At 49.5% G+C, this 16,033-nt stretch overlaps 1 protein-coding gene across 1 annotated transcript in view; it reads left to right on the top strand.

Moving 5' to 3' along the window:
• The window catches only part of LOC148474564 (uncharacterized), a 40,321-nt gene that overhangs the window by 8,942 nt on the left and 15,346 nt on the right, over positions 1–16,033 (top strand). The window contains exons 4-9 of the mRNA XM_088458423.1: positions 1,760–1,870; positions 2,392–2,502; positions 3,014–3,124; positions 9,370–9,498; positions 13,312–13,422; positions 14,134–14,196. Coding sequence (XP_088314549.1) covers positions 1,760–1,870; positions 2,392–2,502; positions 3,014–3,124; positions 9,370–9,498; positions 13,312–13,422; positions 14,134–14,196 — 636 coding nt within the window. The remainder of the gene's footprint in view (positions 1–1,759; positions 1,871–2,391; positions 2,503–3,013; positions 3,125–9,369; positions 9,499–13,311; positions 13,423–14,133; positions 14,197–16,033) is intronic.

The raw sequence follows: 16,033 nt of genomic DNA, 5'->3' as shown, positions 1-16,033 counted from the left end.
CATTTGCGGATGAAATCCACAAATATTTAGTATTCCCCAGATGAATTATGGAAGGGCCGCAGCAGATGTCTCCGATACCTGCTGAGCTCCCTCCAATTCTATTGAGCACCCGCAGGCCCTATAGGTTTCTATGGGGGAGCGGTGCTGTCATATTTACCAAGCCCCAGAATGTAAAGCCTCCGTTGATTGGCCCCCCGCAGCTTACGCCATCTAAAAGATGTTATTGTGCTGCTATAGCCTATGGACTACACATCGCAAAAATTACCGGGAGAGGGTCCCGGATAAACCCACCCCGGCAATGGCCGCCGTGCATGCGTGGCCTGTAGATTGTCCTTGTGCTGGAGTCCCAGTTGTGGTCACTTCACTCCGAGGACGGGCTTCATTCCCACTGCTATGATGGCCTACAGCAATACAGTCACAGGTGCTAATATCGGGCCCAGGTCATACTGAGAGTACGTGTTCATTGATAAATGGTCCCCGTGCACTTGTGCTGAAGTCCCAGCTCTATGTGAGACGGTAACACGCGGTCATGTGAGTGGAGACAGTTGTTGACTTGAAGCCAAGTCATGGGATGATGGGAACTAATCTCAGCTGTAGAACGCTTTAGGGTACGCTGCACATTACCATATGGAGTCATGTAAATTCAGCAGGAACTGATGGTGGAAATAATCTGTGCGCAGGGCCTTAAACTAGGTATTTGAAGGCCGCATAGCAAATGTTTGAAAGGGCCCCTGTGTACCACCCAATGGTGTAAAATGTATCTAACACATGTAACTTTGTGCCAGGCTGGGCATGCCTCAGAGGTGTCCGACATGCAGAGATCTGGAGGAATCCTCTCCTAAAAGAATTGCGTTACAGTATCTCATGGGGCATAGGCTATTATGTCAGCTGCGGGGCCGAGCTCTGTTTGGGAATTGAGTTATCTGCGTTCCCTCCTTGTTGCACCCTGGAGATGCCAAGATATTGCAGCAACCTCCCCGAAAATGACTGTTTCCCTGGGATTTCCTGCAATATAATTTGAATAAATATTCCCCTAAAGGACGTCAATATTTATATTTAGGGGCAGAGATGAGAAACAGACATCTGACTGACGCTTCAGGATATACTGCGTCAGCGGATATAGGAGGGAAACGTATAGGTCGCGCAATGTGTAGCCGGCAAGAGGGCCTGATCCATAGATGGATGTAAATGCCATGGCATCTTTCATGGGTCGCAATGGCGAAAATATGCTAATAATCGCGCATCCGCCGCTCACGCACAAAACCGGAAAACATCAAATGCAGATCAGACGGCCATCAGCCCTCCGTCTAAGTCTAAGTTGCCGCAGACACAGCAGTCTCCGGACACGCAGAGGGCTCTCCTGCTGCCAGCAATGATGCCCTGGCTGATTTATATATGCCCAGAAGTGTTGAAACAGTCCAATGCGCCTGCGTTTTTCTAACCCTCCCCCCCCCCCCCCGTTACCTCCCCCAAACGCTGACTACATGTCACTCACTCTCTGAGTGTATTTGCAATTCAGTTTACGCGTATGCACAGTGGGGCTTCCGCGTATGCACAGTGGGGCTTCCGCGTATGCACAGTCCTACACGTATATGCACAGTGCGGCTTACACGTATGCACATAGGCAAATGAATCGCTCAATCTGGGTAAATATCGACATTCCGCTATGAACCAGGCTCAGGTGTGATAACATGAAGGGAGTAGTTGGACTTTCCCCTCCAGCATAGCGATGCTTAGTGTTCCCTTCCTCTCTACACAGGTTCCTCTGAAAAGCCAGGCGAGGTAGAACCCGAGGTGGCCATATGTGAAATTTTTTCCAAAAAGCCTGACCCGGTGACGTTCGACGTTGAAGTCAGGACAACCGATGATGGTGAGGTGAAACCAGATACCGTGACACTTCCACAACACGTCCATAAGGCAGACCATACGTGCACTACGACACCTCCCAGTAACTGCCCAGGAACGCCCAGCTCTTTTCCTGGACATTTCTGATACTGTGCGACCTGACCGAGGCATCGGGATATACAGCGTCAGCGGTTATAGGAGGGAAACGTATGGGTCGCGCAATGTGTAGCCGGAAGAGGGCCTGATTCAGAGATGGACGCAAATGCCATGGCAGCTGTCCTCTCTCACGGATCGCAATTGCGAAAATATATTACCTCCCCCAAATGCTGACCAACTGTCACTCACTTTCTGAGCGAATCCTCTATATGAGCGTATTTGCAATTCAGTTTACACGCATGAACAATGGCAGATAAATCGCTCCAATCTGGGTAAATATCAGCATTCCTCTACAGTATGAACCAGGCTCAGGTGTGATAACATGAAGGGAGTAGTTGGACTTTCCCCTCCAGCATAGCGATGCTTAGTGTTCCCTTCCTCTCTACACAGGTTCCTCTGAAAAGCCAGTCAAGGTAGAACCCAAGGTGGCCATATGTGAAATTTTTTCCAAAAAGCCTGACCCGGTGACGTTCGACGTTGATGTCAGGACAACCGATGATGGTGAGGTGAAACCAGATACCGTGGTACTTCCACAACACGTCCAAAAGGCAGACCATGCATGCACTACGACACCTCCCAGTAACTGCCCAGGAACGCCCAGCTCTTTTCCTGGACATTTCTGGTACTGTGCGACCTGACCGAGGCATCGGGATATACAGCGTCATCGGTTATAGGAGGGAAACGTATGGGTCGCGCAATGTGTAGGCGGAAGAGGGCCTGATTCAGAGATGGACGCAAATGCCATGGCAGCTGTCCTCTCTCACGGATCGCAATTGCGAAAATATATTACCTCCCCCAAATGCTGACCAACTGTCACTCACTTTCTGAGTGAATCCTCTGTATGAGCGTATTTGCAATTCAGTTTACAAGCGTGCACAAAGGCAAATAAATTGCTCAATCTGGGTAAATATCAGCATTCCTCTACAGTATGAATCATGCCCAGAGAGTGGATAGTAGTTGGACTTTCCTCTCCAGCATAGCGATGCTTAGTGTTCCATTCCTCTCTACACAGATTCCTCTGAAAAGCCAGGCGAGGTAGAACCCAAGGTGGCCATATGTGAAATTTTTTCCAAAAAGCCTGACCCGGTGACGTTCAACGTTGATGTCAGGACGACAGATGCCGGTGAGGCGACAACAGATGATGGTGAAGTGAAACCAGATACAGCAACACTTCCATAACACGCCCATAAGGCAGACCATGCGTGCACTACGACACCTCCTGTAACAAACGTGTAACAATTTCTATGGCTATTCACAGCGTACTCCCGCTGGGAGTGTGGGGTGTCATTGAACCCTGTTGTTCACCTGCTGGATCTTCCAAGTGGGCCTCTCCATAAGGTTACTTTATTTATTTCACCACACAGCAGAGAGGTGGGGTTCCCACCCCTTACATAGTAAATAACACAGGAAGGAAGGAGATCAGCAATATTTTTATTCCAGTTAGTATGGAATTGGGACGTCACTTTTACATTTGTCACTTTGGCCAAAAGGTCCCAATTAACTCTTTCAAGATAGTTATATTACCATATAACAAGATAAAACACATACAACTTAACATCCACTCAGTAACATTTATCGGTGTACATTATTATCAGGTAACCAGCTTACCATATACAGTACTCCTAAGGCCTATACTTTATCATTTCACATATCAAATCTATATATGTGGTTTAAATCTGGCCCAGAAATGTACCTATTAATGTTGCAGCTGAGGTTGGTGCACGCACTCCAAGGGGTACTGATGCCAGTCACATGGAATTGGTACAGCAGTTTGGGTGAGGGGTTAATGAGAGACGCAATATCCTTGGTAAAGTCTCAATCAACCAGTAAAAGGTATTTTGTATCCTCATGGTTTCATGGAGGGATGATGGGTCTATGCTTGGCTTACTACATACAACGTCAATGGATGAGGCGAGGAATGTGTGACTGTATATGGTATTGTACTGTCTTTACTTCTCTCACGGGTCCTTTGTGTACAGTGTGGTTTTTTAGTAACCGCTGGGTATTAATTTATATAGTATTTGCGCTGGCTCAGTGTAATGTCTCATAAATAAATAAGGTCTAACACTGCTGCAAGATTTCCCTGTCATTAGAGAACAGTACAACAACTGCAGATAAAGCTGGTGAGGGGATCCTGGCTATATATGAGGGGATCCTGGCTATATATGAGGGGATCCTGGCTATATATGAGGGGATCCTGGCTATATATGAGGGGATCCTGTGTAGGCGCTCTGCAGGCGCGTGGTGACTCTCAGTCACGTTACTGACCTTCTCTCCTGCTGTCTGTTCCATCTGAGCCAGGTCAGCACTGGACAGTATCTCAGTGATCTGGGAAGTCCTAACCCATCACCACCTGGTCTCTTATATGGGTGTCCCACACTCCAGGGTCAGGCAAGATAAAGGGAATGGTCACTAGTAGCTCCTCCCTGACAGAGCCACTCTACCTCATCATCATGGCGGTGACAGGGGCACCTACCAGCGCAGTTCAGTCTCTCTCACAGCGGCTCTCCAATGAAGACTGATAAAGTGGCTGGATCCATAAAATAAAACAAAGAGATTCATATATCCCATCTTCCACCAAAAACTTGGGTCTGACATAGGTTTTCGGACATGGTTCCAACCCAGGTCAGACCCCGTTGACACTGCACCTTCGATCCAGGTTATTCCTGGGTCAGCCCTGTTCACACTGAACCCGGTTTTGCCCTGCTAAACTTGTGAGGTCATAAAAAGTGGGAGGTGAGTGCTCCACAACCACCAATCAGCTCATTTTAGGAATGACCCAGGTAGGATAACCCGGGTCGCACCATTTACACTGCACCATTACCCAGGTCCATCCCGGGTCCAACCCTGGTAGCTACCTTGGTTGGATTCCCAGGTCACTTGACCCGGGATATTTTTTAGGGACCCTATTCCACTGAGCTGCTACCCAGGAAGACCCAGCAATAACTTGGGTTATTGCAGCAGTGAAAAAGTGGTATCAGTCAGAACCCGGCGCTATGCCGGAGGTTTTTGTTTGGTCAGACACTGCAGGTGTCTGAAAAAGGAATCGTGCAAAGTTCCCCAAAAGTTATTATATATACAAATAGACTGCATGTGTGTTGACCAATAAGAATCATCTCAAGTATTCAAGTTATATAAAAAAAACAACTTTTAATGGCTACTATTCATAACACACAGTATACATAAAATAGAATAAAACATCAGAATGCATCATTTTTAGAATAAAAATAATGACATTCTAATAATACAATAAAGCCTTTGAGGCCTATTTATTCATCATGAGGTGATAATTATGTTTTGAACTCTCATCGAGTTTAGAGCAAATTTTGGAGTCATTCATCAATGCACGTTAACAAAATGATCACTTCCGAAAAGCTGCTCTTTTTGCGGAGACAGCTTTTAGTACAGTAAGTGCGACATATTTCCCCTGCTTCCTCCATATCATCTTCAGAGTCCATGCGCCCTCCCGCATCTTCTCCCCCCCAAAGTGTATCCTCTCACCCGGTACCGGCTCCCTCCCCGCAGCACATCCTCTCACCCGGTACCTGCTCCCTCCCCGCAGCGCATCCTCTCACCCGGTACCTGCTCCCTCCCCGCAGCGCATCCTCTCACCCGGTACCTGCTCCCTCCCCGCAGCGCATCCTCTCACCCGGTACCTGCTCCCTCCCCGCAGCGCATCCTCTCACCCGGTACCGGCTCCCTCCCCGCAGCGCATCCTCTCACCCGGTACCGGCTCCCTCCCCGCAGCGCATCCTCTCACCCGGTACCGGCTCCCTCCCTGCAGTGCATCCTCTCACCCGGTACCGGCTCCCTCCCTGCAGCGCATCCTGCCCCCCAGTACCAGCTACGGGTTCCCCCGGTGCCTGCTCCCTCCCCGCAGCACATCCTCTCACCCGGTACCGGCTCCCTCCCCGCAGCACATCCTCTCACCCGGTACCGGCTCCCTCCCCGCAGCACATCCTCTCACCCGGTACCTGCTCCCTCCCCGCAGCACATCCTCTTCCCCGGTGCCTGCTCCCTCCCCGCAGCACATCCTCTCACCCGGTACCGGCTCCCTCCCCGCAGCACATCCTCTCACCCGGTACCGGCTCCCTCCCCGCAGCGCATCCTCTCACCCGGTACCGGCTCCCTCCCCGCGGCCCGCGGCGCATCCTCTCACCCGGTACCGGCTCCCTCCCTGCAGTGCATCCTGTCCCCCAGTACCAGCTACGGGTTCCCCAGGTGCCTACTTCCTCCCCGCAGCAAATCTTCTCCCCCGGTGCCTGCTCCCTCCCCATAGCCTCTCCCCCAGTGCCTGCTCCTCACCCACGGTGCATCCTTTCCCAATTGTCTCCTTCTCTGCATCCTCTCCTCCAGTGTGTGTGCTCCCTCCCCGCAGTGCATTGCCTCCCCCACAATCACCCTGGTGTCTCCCTCCATTGTGTGTGTGTGTGTGTGTGTGTGTGTGTGTGTTTCCTCCTGGTCATCCAATTCTACACTCACTCTGCCTAATGATGCCGGGAAGGCTCCGGGTCCCCAGCACAACTCAGGCTGCTGGAACAGAAGACAGAGGGCAGACTTTTGGAGGAGCCGCAGCAAGGTAAGTAACAGCTGGTAGGGATCTGAATTGATCCCTCTGCTGCACAATCAGCCATGTATATGATAGCTTATGTATGGTATTGGATGCTGCATGCCACCTCAGAGTGGCGTACCGCATCACTCACAAATTCTGAATAAAATGCTTTTTCGGAACTTGATGAATTGCATAATTTCTACATCCCCATACCAAAAGTATGGGGAGTGTGGAAATGAATGGAGACTGACTTAATGAGGAGATATTAGTCATATGCATTGTCTTTTAGTGAATACTACTCTTAATTAAATATGTAAAATATTTCCTAAAAATCAAAACTTTAGGTTTGATGAATAGGCCCCTGTGACACTTATGAAATGCCTGTAATGTTACTTCAGTATACCATAGTAACATCTGACACTTATGTAATGCTGTAATGTTATATCAGTATCCCATAGTAACATCTGACACTTATGTAATGCCTGTAATGTGACCTCAGTATACCATAGTAACATCTGACACTTATGTAATGCTGAAATGTTACCTCAGTATACCATAGTAACATCTGACACTTATGTAATGCTGAAATGTTACCTCAGTATACCATAGTAACATCTGACACTTATGTAATGCTGTAATGTTACCTCAGTATACCATAGTAACATCTGACACTTATGTAATGCTGTAATGTTACCTCAGTATACCATAGTAACATCTGACACTCATGTAATGCTGCAATGTTACCTCAGTATACCATAGTAACATCTGACACTCATGTAATGCTGTTATGTTACCTCAGTATACCATAGTAACATCTGATAAAAAGGTCTAAAAACACTGAAGCAGCAAACTTTGTAAAAACCAATACTTGTGTCATTGTCATAACATTTGGCCATGGCTGTACAGTGTATCATGATAGAGAAAAAATAGCTGTTCGGCCAGTTCTGTAATATTCAATAGTGCAACGGTGTGTAGAGGTAAGTCTGATTTTATGACAGGAATCAATGGTGTATATACTGTACACCCTCTATACACAGTGACTGCTATGTGTATAAAAAATATATAGGAAAGTACCTTATGGGGATGTGCCCCCAAAGATCGTGTCTCAGACCTGACTCCTCTCCGCAGCCGGTATTTCAATACCTGCAGTCTGAATGAAGTTTGTGTTCTCCAAGCCGGCAGTGCAAGACGGCACAATTCTTATTGGGCAACAATTGTGCAGTCTATTAGTATGGATCCATAAGATGCTGGCTGACGGACAGACAACAGAAAGGTGTAGGAGATGGAGAGCATAGCGAGGAGAGCAAGGTTTCCAGTCTAGTTCCCTAATGTTCTGTACTTGGGCCAGTAATGGCCAATATTCTCATTGGTGACATTACTCATACAGTAGTAGTAAAGGTAAAATCTTTTCTTTTGCAGATGACTCAATTATATGTGACAGGGACGACATTCCCCAAAGGGAAACCAAATGATAGATGATTATGCAGATTAGATGAATGGTCTAGAGCAGGGGTGGGGAACCTTTTTTCTGCCCAGGGTCATTTTGAAATATATAACATTATTCGCAGGCCCGGTGCAGGCCACGCCTCCTCCATGTGATGTCACACGGCGACAGGGCCACAATCACCATGGATTACAGCTGTAAGGGCAGCAGTGTGACCGTCTGAAGTGTCCTAAGGGCGTTCCAGGCGGCACTGCTGCATAGACTATGGCTCCACTGTAGCTAATTTATGTATGCCTAGATAACAGTGTTGAAACTGTCCGACACACCTGCGTTTTTCTGCCCACCCTTTCCCCCTGTTACCTCCCCCAAACGCTGACTACCTGTCACTCACTTTCCAAGTGAATTTTCTGTAGGAGCGAATTAAAGCTCGGCATGCACGGTGCAGCTTGTACACAGGCAGGGTGCAGCTTGTACACAGGCAGGGTGCGGCTTACCCACAGGCAGGGTGCGGCTTACACACAGGCACAATGGCAAATGAATCACTCAATCTGGGTAAATATAGTCAATTATCTATGAATCACACACAGGCAGGGTGCGGCTTACCCACAGGCAGGGTGCGGCTTACCCACAGGCAGGGTGCGGCTTACCCACAGGCAGGGTGCAGCTTGTACACAGGCATGGTGCGGCTTACCCACAGGCAGGGTGCAGCTTGTACACAGGCACGGTGCGGCTTACCCACAGGCAGGGTGCAGCTTTTACACAGGCACGGTGCGGCTTACACACAGGCACAATGGCAAATGAATCACTCAATCTGGGTAAATATAGTCAATTATCTATGAATCACACACAGGCAGGGTGCGGCTTACCCACAGGCAGGGTGCGGCTTACCCACAGGCAGGGTGCAGCTTGTACACAGGCACGGTGCGGCTTACCCACAGGCAGGGTGAAGCTTGTACACAGGCACGGTGCGGCTTACCCACAGGCAGGGTGCAGCTTGTACACAGGCATGGTGCGGCTTACCCACAGGCACAATGGCAAATGAATCACTCAATCTGGGTAAATATAGTCAATTATCTATGAATCACACACAGGCAGGGTGCGGCTTACACACAGGCAGGGTGCGGCTTACACACAGGCAGGGTGCGGCTTACACACAGGCAGGGTGCGGCTTATACACAGGCACGGTACGGCTTACACACACGCACGGTGCGGCTTACGCACATGCACAATGGAAAATTAATCACTCAATCTGTGTAAATATCGGCAATTATCTATGAATCACGCATCAGGTGTGGTAGGGTAACATGAAGGGAGTCGTTGGACTTTCCCCTCCAGCATAGCGATGCTTAGTGTTCCCTTCCTCTCTACACAGATTCCTCTGAAAAGCCAGGCGAGGTAGCACCTGAGGTGGCCATATGTGAGGTTTCCAATAGCACTGACCAGGTGAAGCTTGAAGCTTATGTCGAGGTGACAGATGCCGGTGAAGTGAAAACAGATACCGGTAAGGTGAAAACAGACACCGGTCACACAAGCGCATTAGATTCACTTCTTTGAAAGTAGCAGTGAAAGCCATCGGAGAGACAGATTATGTTCGGATCAGCTGTCTCCAATTCAGAGCAATGATAAATTTCTCCAGCGCTCGCATCGAGTTAAAATGTTAATTATCGGGGTCCGACCCCCAATACTTAACATAATAAATGCAGGGCCTGATTCAGACCCGGTCGCTAAGGCATGATCGCTCGCTGCCAAAAGGGTCCGGGTATGCCAAATTCTGCAATCGCACTGTGTAGTGTAAGGACGCCCTCTGTCTTAGCGAACTATGGCACTGAGCGCTCGCTGGTGTATAAAGACTCCCCATTTCCCCTCGCAGCACACGTCATCTCCAGGAAGTGTAGGATTAATCGGTAACATCGAGAGCCATCGGAGCTGCACGCAGCCCTTGGGGTAGACCCTACCCCCGCCGCAAGCACAGCGATCACTGCTGCCTGAAATTCAACCAGGTGACGTGTTCAGTTTTAACACCCAGACACGCCGGCGTTCTCCCCCGTTCACAAGCACCATCCCCTGTTACCACCCACAAACGGCACAATCTGTCACTCACAGTAGCGCTCAGACTTTGTGCTACGAGCACACTATTCCCCATCGCAGGGACTGGCTTGCGCACTGCGACTTAAATGCATGCGCAGTTTGCAACAATCGCCCGGCTGCGACTGATCGCACCCTAGCGAACAGGTCTGAATCAGGTCCAGAGTCCCAAGGCTTAGTGAATCTACCCCTACATAGGGAGAGGATCTAGCAGCAGAGAGATGAGGTGCAGATGATGCTGGTGACCGGCCATATCTCCAGGAGAACATGAATTTGAGCAGGGTCACTGACATGGGGCCTGGTGTATATGCTAAATTGGAGGGCGCGTATTTATCACCAACCGCAATTTTAATAATAATTACACCCTAGCTCACAATGGGCTCTATTTACTACAATCCGCATATTGAATGCGGATTGTAGTGTGATATTACCGAGTGAATTCGCATTGCGAATTCAGGTAATATCACAGGGATTTACTATAAATCCCTTGCAGGGACAGAGCTTGCGATAAAGCTCTGTCCCTGCGGATCCCATCCGCACTCTAGTCGCGTTATTTTCGGAAAAAATACCGCGACTAAGAGCCCGCGCATGCGCCAACCGACCACCGCTACTACCCCCCACTGACACTAAGCCCCGGCGCTAAGCCCCGCCCCCCGCGATCACGGACCCCCGCGACCCCCCTTCCCTTCATTACACTTACCTGCATCCTCCTTGCCTCCGGTGATCTTCTCCTGGCTTCCCGATCAGGTGATCTCCCATACTGCACTGGAGCCCGATCACCTGATGACCGGGCCCCAGTGAACTATGGGAGACCAGCTGACCGGAGAGGAGCCATCACCGGAGGCCCGATCACCGGTCCCTGGATTCAGGTAAGTAAAAAAAAAAAAGTTTTTTTTTTTTTTTTTTCTTTTTTTTACAGCATTCAGCTTGCGGTCTGCTTAGACCACACAGCTGATTACTGGGACCGACTCCCGGCTCTGCTCTCCCCGTTAGAGCAGAGTGGGAGCCCGGTAATCGGGGGAGACCCTGGATAACGCCACCTCCAGGTGGCGTTATCACAGGGCTTCCCCCGGTATTTTTTTACAATTTATTTTTAGTAACTTGCACACAGATCACATTTCCCATTACAGTTATGGGAAATGCGATCTGCTTTACTAAAAATAAGTGATACTGGGGGTTGGAGTAGAATTTTACTAATTCTACTCCAATTGCCCTGTAATAACTACAGGTGAAACTAAAATAATGTGAAAAGGGTGTGAAAACACAAAACAGCCTTTATCACTTTATTTTAGTAAAAATAATGTTAATAAATAGAGCCCAATGCGATGTTGAAGATTACCACTTGTATATATAACATTTGGGGCTCCAGGAGAGAACCTCTGAAAATGCACTGTAATAGCTGCCGCAAACACTTAGTTTCTGGGCTTGAACCCGGCGCACATACTACAGTACACAGGCTGGGCATGCCTCCGAGGTGTCCGACATACAGAGATCTGGAGGAATCCTCTCCTAAAAGAATTGTGTTACAGGATTCCATAGGCTAATATGTCAGCTGCGGGGCCAAGCTATGTTTGGGAATCGAGTTCCCTCCTTGTTACACCCTGGAGGTGCCGAGATATTGCAGCGACCCCCCCCCCACCCTTCCCTGTTTTCTCAGGATTTCCCGCAATATAATTTGAATAAATATATGCCCCTAAAGGACGTCAAGTCATCTACCATCAGAGGAGAAAAAGGCGATCTGATAGTGACATTGGGATATACTGCATCGGGAGGGGAACGTTCCTGAAATGGGAAAGCATTTGAATAAGATGGCAGTAAAACTGGAGGGGGATCAAGTTTAGGATAACTACAGAAACTAGTACTTCCCCAAACGGGTGGTAGACAGGTGGAATAGCCTCCCGACATAATTCCGAAGGCAGCACAAACTTCACTTCTAAAGGTTATTTTATAGAGTCCCTTTAAGAAGGTTTTATGTGAAGTTGAGTGATAATTATTATTATTACATATTATTTATAGGGCACCACAAGTGGCCCATAACACCGTACATACGTCAATAGTAGGACAGTACAGGGTACAAAGAACATTACATTATACAGTAACTATAACATAAGCAGAGCACAAGAAACAATTAGTGCCACAATTCTCAGTACACAATACAGCTGGGAAGGTGAAGTCATTGACGTGCCTGAGAAGAGGGCTGGAAGACAGTAGCGAGGAGGACCCTGTTCCTGGGGCGTGGTCTTGAAAAAGGGGCGTGGTCACACAATAGTATCCCCAATTAAAATTTCACCACACAGTAGCACAATCTTATTCTCATTACACTGCACATAGTGCTCCTGATTCACATTACACCACATAGTAGTGTCCCTTATTCACGTTACAACACTCAGTAGAAGTGCCCCTTATTCATGTTATGACACACAGTAATGCCCCCTGCAGTAATGCCCCCATTAGTAGCGCCCCCTGTAGTAGTGCCCTTTACACAAAAAAACACAATAATCACCTTAAGCCCCGCTCCTGTGTCTGCTGCCAACCGACTGGCGGCTCCTCAGAGCTACAGTATGGGAGAGACGTCATGATGTCCCCCCCCATAGTGCACACTGTGGGAGACCCGGAAGCTCAGGAGTAAACTCCAGCCTCTGCCTGCCGCTGTGGGGAAGGAGCCGGGCGCCTGCTGGTATCAAAATCTCAGCAGGCACCCGGCATCTCTCTGCAGCGCCGGGCTGACATGCTAGTTGCAAAACTATGCTAATATGCTAATAATCTCTCACCCGCCGCTCACACACGAAACCGCAAACATCAGAAACATCAAACGCAGATCAGGCGGCCATCAGCCCTCTGAGTAAGTCTAAGTTGCCGCAGACATAGCGAGTCTCCGGACAAGCAGAGGCGTCTCCTGCTGCCAGCAATGACACAGGCACTAATTTATGTACGCCCAGAAAACAGTGTTGAAACGGTCCGACGCACCTGCGTTTTTCTAACCATCCCTCCCCCAAACACTGACTACTGTATTTCTGAGTGAATCCTCTGTATGAGCGGATTTGCAATTCAGGCTACACGCGTGCACAGTACAGCTTACACGTATGCACAATGGCAAAGAAATCGCCCAATCTGGGTAAATATCGGCAATTATCTATGAATCAGTCCCAGAGAGTGGTAACATGCAGGGAGTAGTTGGACTTTCCCCTCCAGCATAGCGATGCTTAGTGTTCCCTTCCTCTCTACACAGATTCCTCTGAAAAGCCAGACGAGGTAGCACCTGAGGTGGCCATATGTGAAATTTTTACCAAAAAGCCTGACCCGGTGACGTTCAACGTTGATGTCAGGACGACAGATGCAGGTGAGGCGACAACAGATGCCAGTGACAGTAAGTCATTGAGGTGACAACAGATGCCGGTGAGGTGACGACTGAAGCTGGTGATGTGGCGACAGCTGGTGATGGTAAGAACTCTGGGGGTCATTCAGACCCGCTCGTGAGCGGCAGTACGCTCGCAAGCGGGTCGATGTTCCCCCACTGCGCATGCGCACGACGTGCGCATGCGCGAGACCCGGCAAGCGACTGGCTCTCCATCGCTCCGGGTCTCGCACCAAAGGGGTCGTGCTGTCGATGTTGATTGACAGCACGCCCCCTTTGGTGGACGTGCCGGCGGCGTGCCTGCCAGTGGGAGGCGTTCCCATGGGAACGCCTACCGTCTGAAGCCGGCCCCACTGACATCACTAGTAGAGCCAAAATCTGATAGAGCCAAAATCACTCCAGGGCTTGCGGCAGCGAGACCCTACCGCAGGGTCTTCGTCGCAAGCCCTATGGTCGCGATGGTCTTGACCATCGCGACCATCATCATGGACGCTCGCATATGCTGTGGGTGGTAAGCCACAGCTATGCGAGCGTCCATGAGGACGCTCCTAAAACAGGTAGGAGGGCCCTGATTCAGAGCGAGCTCTCTGGTCAGAGCGTTCAGCTCTGAATCAGGCCCTCTGCTCGGTCATATATAGTTCTGCTACTTGTGTAGAGTTGGAAGCGCCATGTCACAGCTGATCATTCTTATTTCAGAACCTGCTGTTGACTCCTCTGCTGCATCTAGTGACCAGGCCGAAGACAGTGCAGCCCCTGCTGGTAAGAAATTAACCCTGTTATAGAAACAATAGGTAATGGTGGATTAATCAGTCACTCTGCATTGAATGTGTCATACAGTTCCGTCTTACGCTGGGCCTGATACAGGGTATCTGGCAATTCCTGGCAAACTGCGCAGGTGTCAGAGCCTGTATGCAGTATGCAGCTTAGGGCAATGACCAACGTATAGATTTCAATTGGATTCCCACCCGTGATTGAGTAGGTGTAATTGGGTGGCAACTGGGTGGTTTGCCTGTAGGGCGTGTTCCGTGGGTGAGTTGATGGAATGGTATACAATCGGAAAACCGGCTGCCTTAATTCCGGCAGCCGGCTTCCCGACTGTCCTATCCCGGCGAGGGTGAAATGCCGGGCATCTAGATGTAGACGCCTGACATTTCCCAGACGCCGGGAGACCGGCGCACGGCATCCCGATCGAAGGGACACCGGGTGCCGCGAGCGGACAGCCGCGGGGGGGAGGGTTAGCTTTAGGGCACCCGGGGGGAACTTAGGGAACTCTTTTGTGCTGCACTCTCTATACTAGCAGGGGAACCTCTGGCCATAGCCCAGTTTTTTGCTTTATTTTACATTCAGGGATGTAAAGGAGAAAAGAAAACATTCTGTGAAAAAAATAAGCTGAACAAATAATGTATTCTGTCAGCCCTTTGCAGCTCTATGCTTTACAGTGGCCGCCTGTTTGTTATATTTAGTTCCCTCTATATTACTATCACCAGCATTGGACTGGTGCATGAGGGGCCCAATGGCGGAATGACATGGGAGGGCTCTATCGAGGTTGTGGCCATGAGATAAAGGGAGTGTGGTCTGTCTCCAGGGAGGTAGGACCAGCCACTATAGAGGGTGTGGTCAGTTTCCATGGAGGTAGGACCAGCCACTATAGGGGTTGTGGTCAGTTTCCATGGAGGTAGGACCAGCCACTATAGAGGGTGTGGTCAGTTTCCATGGAGGTAGGACCAGCTACTATAGAGGGTGTGGTCAGTTTCCATGGAGGTAGGACCAGCTACTATAGAGGGTGTGGTCAGTTTCCATGGAGGTAGGACCAGCCACTATAGAGGGTGTGGTCAGTTTCCATGGAGGTAGGACCAGCTACTATAGAGGGTGTGGTCAGTTTCCATGGAGGTAGGACCAGCCAGTATAGAGGGTGTGGCTAGTCTCCAGGGAGGTAGGACCAGCTACTATAGAGGGATGTGGTCAGTTTCCATGGAGGTAGGACCAGCCACTTTAGAGGGTGTGGTCAGTCTCCAGGGAGGTAGGACCAGCCACTATAGAGAGTGTGGTCAGTCTCCAGGGAGGTAGGACCAGCCACTATAGAGAGTGTGGTCAGTCTCCAGGGAGGTAGGACCAAGCAATATAGAGGGTGTGGTCAGTCTCCAGGGAGGTAGGACCAAGCAATATAGAGGGTGTGGTCAGTCTCCAGGGAGGTAGGACCAAGCACTATAGGGGGTGTGGTTAAAATGTATATTTTTGATCTTGATGATTATTTTGACAGTAGCATCACTACCAGAGCCAGCCTATATGGGCAGGGTACAGGAGATGCATATATAACAGGCCCTGCTTCTGATACACAGACCATTTCCCTGTTAATCAACAGTATTTTTGGACGGAATCATTGGCACCAGCTATTGGATTAAGTAGAGGCACATGAGGCCTGCTGCTAGGGCCCCCCTATCTCATGGATTCCACTCCTCCCCCTGACCAGGTGTGGGCTACTGTAACTACTAAACATCAAACATGTTTGCTTCTGATTCCACCTTTAATTCAACTCTTTTCCTCCCCACCAGTTTCCTCTGCATTTCAGGGGACCTGTTATATCACACAACCTGGG

This window comes from Taudactylus pleione, unplaced genomic scaffold (assembly GCF_031769625.1).
Source record: "Taudactylus pleione unplaced genomic scaffold, aTauple2 ptg000830l, whole genome shotgun sequence".
NCBI classification, from domain to species: Eukaryota; Metazoa; Chordata; class Amphibia; order Anura; family Myobatrachidae; genus Taudactylus; species Taudactylus pleione.
This window is presented reverse-complemented; position numbering and strand designations above follow the sequence as displayed.